The sequence below is a fragment of the Berghia stephanieae genome, chromosome 13 (genome assembly GCF_034508935.2).
Source record: "Berghia stephanieae isolate SIO BIC M18660-M18661 chromosome 13, UCSD_Bste_1.3, whole genome shotgun sequence".
Classification (NCBI taxonomy): domain Eukaryota; kingdom Metazoa; phylum Mollusca; class Gastropoda; order Nudibranchia; family Aeolidiidae; genus Berghia; species Berghia stephanieae.
This window is the reverse complement of record NC_088372.1, coordinates 20,049,403-20,061,062: the sequence shown is the minus strand read 5'-3', so window position 1 is coordinate 20,061,062 and position 11,660 is coordinate 20,049,403. Positions and strand designations below refer to the sequence as shown.

The following is an 11,660-nucleotide window of genomic DNA, read 5'->3' as shown; positions in this document are numbered from 1 at the left end:
TTTAAAAAAATGCGGTTTTTTAAATGATAAAAATGGGACTAAATAATAATAATAATAATAATAATAATAATAATAATAATAATAATAATAATAATAATAATAATAATAATAATAATAATATTATTATTATTATTATTATTATTATTATTATTATTACATTATTATTATCATTATTATTATTATTATTATTATTATTATTATATTATTATTATTATTATTATTATTATTATTATTATTATTATTATTATTTATTATTATTATTATATTATTATTATTATTATTATTATTATTATTATTATTATTATTATTATTATTATTATTATTATTATATTTTTTTATCAACATCATCATGAAACATAATTAAAACCAGTTCCGACAAAGATTACAGTACAAAATACCTGTTGTTTTCAGTACCCCTCCGCCAAAAGGTGCCCCTTCGCCAAAAGGTGCCCCTTCGCCAAAAGGTGCCCTTCCGCCAGAAGGTGCCCCTTCGCCAAAAGGTTTGGGATGAGGATCTGGATAAAATGGAGTATTTGTTACAGAGAAGTCAATGAGAGACAAAAATTAAAGCCAAGAAAAATTATCCTTAACTATAAAGTGAGTCTATTAGGGATCAAATCCCATTGCATTTACCAATTGGAACAGTACAAAAGTCACACGATTTCTTGTAACACATTTTCACAAATGATAAAGAGTATTTTAATATAATAGTAGGGGGAATTATCTAAAAAAAAAACCCCGTTGAATTGTGCACATTAGGGTTGAAAACATGAAAATAACAGGTTGTAGAATATGAAAAATCTTATAATTTATGCTATTTAACCAGATTAGTATTAGTTGAGATACAAGCTTTTTAAGATTGAAAATTTTTTAAATAGACGACAAATACCAATATTGTTAATTCACATTGTGTAAACATTCAAAACAAGGCGACCCAAGGTTGTTTTGCGTCACTTTTGGATTCCCATTGCTGAGTATTTTTAGCGTCACACCGGATGTATTCCTTTCACTAAACTTTCGATTCACGAACTATCCAAATTGTTTAATCGTCAATCTTATTCAATCTTGATAGTTTTGAGGGACTTCTACCATGGAAACTTCTATATCAAAAGATTTTTGTATATATGATTTAGCAAGTATAATCAACTCTGCACTAATGAAGACGGGCAGACGTACAGACAAATAGACTCTCGGCAACCGGTGGTGACACAGACAGTGCCCCTTCTCCTACCCCTGATTATTTTTTCTTTCCAAAATACTGCGATAATGATTTTACGTGTTTTATAACCTATTTTGGTCGGAATTGATGACAACTGGGGGTCAAGATAGCTCAGTTGGTAGAGCACTCGCTTCACATGGAAAGGGACTGAGATCGATCCCTGGTGCAGTCGAAATATGTATCCTAACCACCAAGTCCAACCAGCAGTGATTGGGCAGCTGGGTCTGTTATATCTGGTGGAAAGTACTTTGCGATATATATACTAAGCGTCTTATGAAAAGGATAGAAAGCAATTGCTAATGTCCGTTTCACGCTATAAAAATCGGGATCGACTCCATTGACCAATGGCTCGACTACTACTTATTGATGACGGTATGGAGTTGGTATACAGATAAAATGAATAAGAACGCTATCATTATCATCATCATCATCATCATCATCATCATCATCATCATCATCATCAATCGTTGTGATGCAGTATTGTGTCAAGCTTTTTACGCGACGTTATTGACCGGATGGTTTCGATGGGAACATGTTCTATCTGTACTGTTGTGTCCGTGTGTAAGGCACGGCACACAAATTGCATACTCGTTCAGGTATAATTGAGTGCTCGGCTAAAAGCACCCGCGACGGTTCTATCCGTTGTTGTCCAATATTTACCTTGGACACACGCTAAGAAAGAATGACTCAACTATAACAAAGAAAGTATTGGACTGGAACCCTCAGGGCAGAAGATCAAGGGGAAGGCCACGAGGAACATGGAGAAGAATTAAAGAAGCTGATATACAGAGAAGTGGTAAGACCTGGAATGAGATAAAAAGTTGGCTCAGGATAGAGAAGGATGGAAACTGTTTGTCTCTGGCCTATACCCTGACCCAGGGTGAAAAAGGCAATGATGATGATGATGTCTGAAGGCTTGTTTTGTATGAAATATGTCTTACGTGTCTTGCTGGTGAGCCATTGTGCAGTTAATGTAGCGTTATGAAACTGCAGCATTGCTTGTGAATTCAATATGACATTCTCATAATTTATAATTGAATGTTGATGGGTGTTTAAATGAAAGAAATAAAGTAGGTTGGAAGAGAGAGAGAGAGAGAGAGAGAGAGAGAGAGAGAGAGAGAGAGAGAGAGAGAGAGAGAGAGAGAGAGAGAGAGATGTGGAAGAATATTACATGTGACTAAAAAAGAATGCGTTTGCATGTTTTCAGATACATTACAATGGAAAAAAAACTTCTCGCAGGGACTGATGGGACAAGATTTTAGTATGTCAATTATATAACACCACGCTAACGTCTCATTCTTGTTTCAATCACCCAGGAATACAGATGCTATCAACGTCCCTTTTGCTGACGAAGGATTTGTACTCAAAACGTCCATTGGCTGTACTGTTCTCACCCGAAGCTCTCTGCTAGCTACTGGAATTGGTAAACGATGTATTTAAATTCATAGAACGCAAATTGTATTCTCGTGGTTATTTTTGCCTGTTGCCTTGTAAAGTATATAGGGGAAAATAAAAGTGCTAAAAACGCACCGTTATGATAATTTGAGAGAGTGGTTCTATAGGAGGTGTGTAATGTGGTATTTAAGGTGGAGATTTAATTCTAAAAATTTAATAAACGTATATTACTATCTCCACACCACACGTGCGTTTTACAAAGGTTGTCAGCTCCTGCACTAACAGAATCGCCCATTTAATTAGAATTAAATTTTAGAGGTCTGCCAATCCTATGGCTTCCCAGGTTACACATATTACATGAGATTATTTAACAGCAATGATTACTGGCTAGTATAGCTTTCTATATCTTCACAATACAATAAGTAATGAATAAGCAAATTCCACTCCCGCTTATAATTGACAATAAAGTAAGTCAGATTTATTCTGTTTCAAATATTATGGTATGGTTTGCATTTATATTTTATTATGTTTTATATTTTTAATGTTTATGATTCATCATTTGTCAAAGGATAAAACAAACAAAACCGAAATATTTTTCATTGTGGTTCTTAACTTCTCAGTAGCTGAGGTTCTTTGCCGAACTGGCCCACGGTGCCGATTGATGAACAGGTGATAGGTTGACCATCTCTTCCAATGGCCAAACCAGGAAGGGATAGAAATCTGTTTCTTGATAAAATATAAGCATGCCGTAAGATTTATCCATGTTATTCTTCTTTGACCTCTCTTCCGGACTGGAGTGCCCTCAGACAGGGATATATTATTATATTAATAATAAATACAATGATATATATAGAAATATATTATAAGGCTAACGCCCAGATAGCATGAAATAAATAACTGATAGATACTCTGGTCTCAAGGAGTACCGGTCTGGGCTAGATAACAATTAGCTAAACCATGGCATTAAAACATGTTCACATTACATGTAGCAAAGTCATAATATCATGCATATCAACCTCATAGGAATAGAGATGCAAAAAAATGCAGAAAATCTGTTGATACACACTATATATTAGCAAGAAATTTAAGAAAGTTTACTCAATGCAACCCCGCCCTTATTAATAAACAATACCACCCCTGGATCAAGATAAACACGTGTGTTCTTGACGATATATTTGTTGGAGAGAATGTCTTGTTTAAGTGGCAGGTTTATATACGGCTATCGTGTCCTGTTCCCATAATATGATCCTTAATTTTGAAGGTAGGGTAGTGGTTGTGTCTGCCAGATGTTCGCGCTTAAATTAAGCTGTCCGATAATATTGGCGTAGTTTGGGCGAGTTATCATAGAGGTGTGAAGTTTTGTCTTCGTTCGCGTGTCAGTTGGAAAACGCCATATTCGTTAATTCCCCTTGTGACCATTTATATGGGTCTCAGCTACCTGATTGTCAATTTTCATGCTTTCAATCCAAATGTGCACGGTTTTTGCCTAATTCACCCTAAGATAATGGATACGAGGAAAATATAAGTATTTACTAGGTTATCTCCCTTGTTTAATATAGCTGTAATAGAGAAAATGTAAGGCCTTAAACCACAATGTTTTAATGATTGCCAGAGCGGTTCTATGGCAGATGTTTTTTTAAGGGTCGTGAAAACCTGATTGCACATTTTCATGCTTTCAACCCGAATTTGCACGGTATTAGCCTGATTCCCCCTCCCTCCCACTATAAGCCCTTTTTTAGGTACTCAATACTAACATTTGAAAACGAAAGTAGTTCATAGTTTAATGCTCTGTTGCACATATTTGTTCGTCCCCATAAGAATGATAACAAAACCATGGTCCCTGGACAATTTTGATGAAAGATATGCCAATTTGAAAATATCGTGACTGCGTAATCGCACCAAGTGTCATTTTCAGAGACGCACAGAATAAAACACAATCACTCCATGTTCACAACGACAGCTAAATAAAGCCAAGTAACCATAAAACAAGCCCATTTTTTTTCAAGAGCATAGGAGTGTTCAAAATCCTCCATTTATTAGATCAAAAATGAATAAAGCGAATATTGACGAATTCCGCAAAGGGAAGTAAAAATGAAAAATGACGGGGAATTTTTAAAAATCATAAAAATCAACCAATTTTCAATACACATGAAATTTATACTATAAAATTAATACTTTAAAGGTTTATAAGTTACATATTGATCTATATTGAAATATCCATACAACATAGAGATAACTCTTTGAAAACAACCCGAATTTTTCCAAAATAGTAAATTTGGCAAAATTTAAAAAAAAATCATAATTTAAACCAAAAAAAAAAGCCTAATCAAATCCAGCAAAATTACGCTATAATAATACTATAATATTGTACCAGCAGCATAAAGAGACATATGCGCTCCTGACTTGATAGACTATCAGTATTTCATAATCATAATCGGCACTTGTCACGATCACTGAATTTGCATGTTTGCTCAACAACAACAACAATACTACCGAATAAATTTCACCACTGCAAAGATGACAAAGCAAAGGTACAAACTATTCAACAAGCAAAACAATATTCAAAGTTTCAATAATTTTATCAAGAATGTTGAATTTCACATGTTTTGTTTTTCTATTCATGATTAGCTTCTAATATAAAATTTCGTTTTTAATAGCCTCCCTAAGCATATGGTAGCTTTAGAAACTCTGCTCATTCAATCTACTACCAAGCGAATCAACATTACAACTATAAACATAAGGACCATCACATTTCTGCAATGCCCGCACAATGTGTTTGACGATTTATTCATTTCGCATATCTGCTTTTGATTCTTTCTCTCCTGATTAGTGACAAGTCTTGTTCTAATCTCATCCCTTGCATGTTCCTCTCCATCTCTGTTTTTCGTCCGGAAATCCAAGCCAAGCTTCCTACCTAGCAGCAGCCAAAATCTTAATACGGTCCTTCAAAGGCTTTATAATTTGTTTCTTCTGACATTGTGCAAGAAATCGGATCTCAAATTCTCATAGATGTCATCACCTATTTTGGAACAACAACAATAAAAAATATATAAATAAAACAAAAGAGCTTTTATATAGCGCAATATCCACTAAATGTGCTCAAAGCGCTTTACAAGGGGTCCCTTGCCAACAGTAACATTTAACATTTAGGACGGGACATGACGCCTGCTAGGCGATTTTACAATTTTTTTCGGACAGAGACAACGCTGTTAACGGCCAGGTACTCATTTTACACCTGAGTACGGCGAGAGAATGTGAGTTAAGAGCCTTCTCCAATGATCAGCTATGCGCCGAGCGAGGCTCCAACTCGGGACCTTTCGATCTGAAGAAAGTGTCATACCACTAGACCACATAGCCGCACATAAACTAAACAAAACAAATCATCTCGCGTAATCATAAAAGTAAAATCTCCTCATTGAGACAAAATATATTTGATGACAAGACTATACTATAAAAGCAAATCTGACAGTAGAATCGCGATTCATCCAAACCAAAAGGAAGAGAAAAGAAAAGTAAAGAAAGCCTTATTAGACAAAACCCTATTAAAATCATTTCATCGGATCAGTCTAATCATACACAGAATAATAGGTAGAATTGTTATCCCATCACCTAACAAAAGGCTCACACGGTGTCTTTACATTACCCAAAAGAAAGTGAAAACAACAATTAATATAAATGTAAACAAATTTTCAAAGCAAACAATCTGTAATAAGAAGCGTTAGACGTCATTAAAATTGCTCTTCATCCCTCTTGTTTTCCTCTCTCCAATCGTTCGTCAAAATGGCGGCCTCCTTTCTCTGATTGACCGTACATTGATCACTCGTCATTCACGAATTGATAGCTTACAAATTATAATTTTAAAAAAACAACATGAAAAATCATAAATGTGATATGTTTGAAACAATAGAGCATCCACTCCACAATTTTAGTTCGTGAGATTATTTATATATAAATTACATCGACTCATGAAGTTGATCGAGTCACTTTTCTCAAACATTCTTTAGAACAGTCTGTCAGACCTCGAAAGGTCGTGCTTCCAATAGATAAAATAGAACCTGACTAATTACAAGACACAATAAAAATAATAATAAACAAGCTAGTGCCAATTTATGTACTTACATGTCATGTGCTGAAGATCCATGATTTAGAAGATGAGTTAGTTGTAAACGAGAGCGGTTTCAGCAGCGACCGCTACCCACAAAAGCATTGTCGACTATGGATGCGGATGATTCGGTTTGAAAGGAGTTTAAGAGCGTCACGCTTGGATTTACGGAATAGATTGCGAACAATTTCCACACATTTTAAAAGAAAAATGGATTTTCTTTTGACCTATGTATTTTTCAACTTGCTAAAATGAATATTTCAATGCAAAAATGCCCTTAAAAATTACTCGGCTTTTTCTAGATTTTTAGGACATTGATACCTATTTAAAATGTAGATCTCTATACCAAGAGAAGCTTTATTTAAAGTACTTGATGATGATATTAATTACAAGTATGTGGGTTTTGATAAAACGCAAGCGATCGCATTTTGAATATGGATGGGTAGACTTGAATGGTATTTACAGCACATCGGACCAAGGAAACCCGATAATGCGTGTTGCATTTCCATGACAAAATCATTCATGAAAACAGTTTTATTCTCATTGAATTTATCATATTTATAAACTTCAATAATTTTTATGTCCATTGATATGACGTACGTGTGTTTTTAAAAGAAAATTTAAATAAGTATAGGCTACTACTACTACTACTACTAGTAGTAGTAGTAGTAGTAGTAGTAGTAGTAGTAGTAGTAGTAGTAGTAGTAGTAGTAGTAGTAGTAGTAGTAGTAGTAGTAGTAGTGTATGGTTTCATCTTAACACCGGAAGTCTCCAGCCAGTCTTTAAATTCGTCACCACAGTTGAGGACTGCCTCGAAACATCCCGCCAATCTCGTCACAGGGCAATGTAGGATTATGTGGTCTGCTGTCTCTGGCGGTCCCTGACTCCCTCGGCTGACTCCCTGAGACCACATCGATGCATGTTTGCAGCAGTCCGGTCGTGGCCTGTAGTAGTCGGGTTGAGGCGACTCACTGTTTTCGATTGCCATTCCTGATTCCTGAAGCCTGGCCTAAATTCTGTTGGGTCTTTGAATACCCCACCTCCCTCGGACATGGTATCAGCCCAATACCCCCCCCCCCTCCTCAATCTTCCCCATATATATTTTACAGAATAATGATTAATGTATTGATAAGTAAAATGTTTTACAGAGAAGAGTGTTATGAACGTTTCGGGTTCCCCCTTCATCTTAATTGATAATCTATCCTTTTTCATCTCAGCTGTGAACATTCAATACTTCATATTGCGCAATGCATTGATTGAGATAATGGCTAGTATAACCTATTCAAGCGACTTATCGGGTACCAAGACTCTTTATTTAACATGATAAACTATACTTCATCATTTTATTTCACTTTTCCAAGTTGCCAAGATGCCATACATTACATTGAGCAGTAAAGGACTAGGAGTGAGGTTAAATACAAATTGTTTGAGAGACCAAAGGACATTTTTGATTTGCCCTTCAGCTACTTTAATATTAGTTTTCCAAGCTGTGGAAACTCCCATTTTTATATTAAGCAAGAATGGGGGTGATGGTAAAAAGCAATACAAAATTGAGCTTTTATGTAGAGCAATATCCACTAAACGTAAGTAAAAGCGATGTACAAGGGGTCAATTAGCCGGCAGCAACACTTAACATGTAGGACGTGACATGACGTCTGTCTGTTAGAATATATCGGACAGACAACGTTGTTTCCGCTCGAGTACTCTTTTAACACAAGAGTACGGTGATATAAAATGAGTAAAGACGTTTATTTAAGGACTCAACTATTCGCCGCTCAGAGAGGGACTCGAACCCATTACCTTCTGAATGTCATAGCACTAGACTACATGGCAGCACGACTTAGGTACTGATATTTTAAAGACGACTGTTATATACGGTACGTGATTTCTCTTCATTTAAATGAGTATGTTTCCTTCATCATTGATTTTCCCCCGAATCGTTCAATCTGTTAAGACCTTATACTTTATATTGAGTTCAAACAGAAATATAGGTGAGCTTAGATACAATTTATTGCAAAGACGAATGTTATTATTATTCTGATTTCTCCTTTCATCTTTAAAAGAGATAAAGGATGACAACAGCATAGATTATCATTCGTCTTCTGTAATAAAATACCCTTATCGTATGCATATGATAATGAAATTAAAATTGCCCTGATTTAAATTGTCCTCCAATCTTGGGGGCGGTGATATTTTTAGTAACACCATCTGGAAATTATATAGATTAAAGAGCATTATTGACGTAATGACATTCAATACGTTTTGCCTAAATTAAAAAGAACAAAATTCTTGACCTGAAATATGTATTTGTTGAATGAAAAATAAATGGAATAAGTAGAATTTGCGTACCAATCCACAAGTCAAGAAGTGTACGATATGGGGTGTCACCATTAACTGATAATGGGTGCCACCCATCGGAATGGGCTCCTCGAGTCGTACACCATTGTTTACTACGACAAAGCGAATAAAACACGAAAATCTGATTGTGAACAATCCAAAACCATCCAAAAGAATCTATTTTAACGGATCTTTATCTAAAATAAGAGCGGACTAGCCTTAACAAAGAGGCATAATTTTTGTTAGTTTGAACTAAGATAGATAAAAAGTTTGCCGTACTCTGGAAACACTCATATTCAAAAAATTGGCTAGAAAACTCGTCCTTTTTGCCAAGACGAGGGTCATTTAAATCAATCGAGATTTGAAGGACGAGTTTTCTGGCCAAATTTAAAAAAATTGGGCTTTTCCAGAGTAAGGCAGAAATGAGCTTACCGTCTAGATGAGGATTTGATTATAATCAAATAAAAAAAAACCCATTTTTTTCATGAATTTCTGCGTTATAAAGAACGGAAAAAGATACACGATTACGTAGAAATATAGATTAATCGATTTCAAGAATCTATGACGTAATTACAAATATTCTTTTGTGTGCGACGAGAGGAGACTTCACTCTAAATTTGGTAAAATATCATTCAAATTGAAAAAAAATGAAACATTTTTGCTCAGGTCTGAGTGTGACTGATCAACAGACGGGTGGATATCCACACGTACAACGTAGGAAAAAATACGTCTAAAATCAAGTATGACAAAGACAACACTAAAACTTACCAACTGGAGCTGGTTTTTTTGGGATAATTTTCGGTTCAGGCTTAGGAGCTGGAGACATAAGTAATCAAAACAGAGAAGCTACATAATATATTAATAGAAAGTCCAAGGGAGATTACCCCCCCCCAAAAAAAAAAAGAAAGAAAAGAGATCGTCGATTAAGTATTGAATCCAATAGTATGTCTTTACGTAACACCTCAAAAGCTACATAATAATAAAATGAAAATAATTATAATAAAATTAATATCAAAAATAATAATAATAATAATATAATAATAATAATAATAATAATAATAATAATAATAATAATAATAATAATAATAATAATAATAATGATGATGATGATGATGATGATGATGATAATAATTATAATAATAATAGTAATAATGATGGTAATGATAATAACAAGAGTGATGATAATGATAATGAATATAACCAATTAAAATTATAATAACAATATTGATAATTATATATTTAAGAAAATATATAATAGGGTAGGGATTCAAAATCATACCATACAACTTCGGTTGAAAATTTGTCAACAATTTATTGGCAAATCTAAAAATTATGTTAATCATTTTTTTACAGATTGATATACAAGTAACAAGCAAAACTTAACAAAATTACGGGCAATTCTATCATTAGTTATCTCAAATGATTATTTACGAAATCTGCTTGGGCATCATGATCTATCGTTTGATTAAGGTAGCTTCTAGCTAGAAGGTCTCACGGGAGAGAATATATATAGCATGTCTGCATCCTTCAGAGAACGTAGAAATGGTTTCTACGTGCTCTATCGCATTATGATCAGACTTTTTTGTGTGTAAAAGTGTACGACATGGGTGTTGTAGGACGAGAGGAGACTTCACTCTAGATTCGTTAGAATGTAAGTCAAATTGAAATAATCAAACATATTTGTACAGGCCTGAGTGTGTCTGATCATCAGACGGGTGGATATCCACACGTACAACGTAGGAAAAAATACGTCTAAAATCAAGTATGACAAAGACAACACTAAAACTTACCAACTGGAGCTGGTTTTTTTGGGATAATTTTCGGTTCAGGCTTAGGAGCTGGAGACATAAGTAATCAAAACAGTGAAGCTACATAATATATTAATAGAAAGTCCAAGGGAGATTACCCCCCCCCCAAAAAAAAAAAAGAAAGAAAAGAGATAGTCGATTAAGTATTGAATCCAATAGTATGTCTTTACGTAACACCTCAAAAGCTACATAATAATAAAATGAAAATAATTATAATTAAAATTAATATTAATAATAATAATAATAATAATAATAATAATAATAATAATAATAATAATAAATAATATAATAATAATGATGATGATGATGATGATGATGATGATGATGATGATAATAATAATAATAATAGTAATAATGATAATAATGATGGTAATGATAATAACAAGAGTGATGATAATGATAATGAAAATAACCAATTAAAATTATAATAACAAATTGATAATTATATATTTAAGAAAATATATAATAGGGTAGGGATTCAAATCATACCATACAACTTCGGTTGAAAATTTGTCAACAAATTATTGGCAAATCTAAAAATTATGTTAATCATTTTTTACAGATTGATATACAAGTAACAAGCAAAACTTAACAAAATCACGGGCAATTCTATCATTAGTTATCTCAAATGATTATTTACGAAATCTGCTTGGGCATCATGATCTATCGTTTGATTAAGGTAGCTTCTAGCTAGAAGCTCTCACAGGAGAGAATATATATAGCATGTCTGCATCCTTCAGAGAACGTAGAAATGGTTTCTACGTGCTCTATCGCATTATGATCAGACTTTTTTTTGTGT

General features: G+C 33.9%; 1 protein-coding gene across 3 annotated transcripts in view; it reads right to left on the bottom strand.

Moving 5' to 3' along the window:
- The window catches only part of LOC144958689 (uncharacterized), an 80,376-nt gene that overhangs the window by 10,567 nt on the left and 58,149 nt on the right, over positions 1-11,660 (bottom strand). For all 3 annotated transcript variants that reach the window (XM_078890827.1, XM_078890829.1, XM_078890830.1), the window contains 3 exons: positions 10,844-10,891; positions 9,822-9,869; positions 399-515 (listed from right to left, as the gene is read on the bottom strand). In XM_078890827.1, coding sequence (XP_078746953.1) covers positions 399-515; positions 9,822-9,869; positions 10,844-10,891 — 213 coding nt within the window. The remainder of the gene's footprint in view (positions 1-398; positions 516-9,821; positions 9,870-10,843; positions 10,892-11,660) is intronic.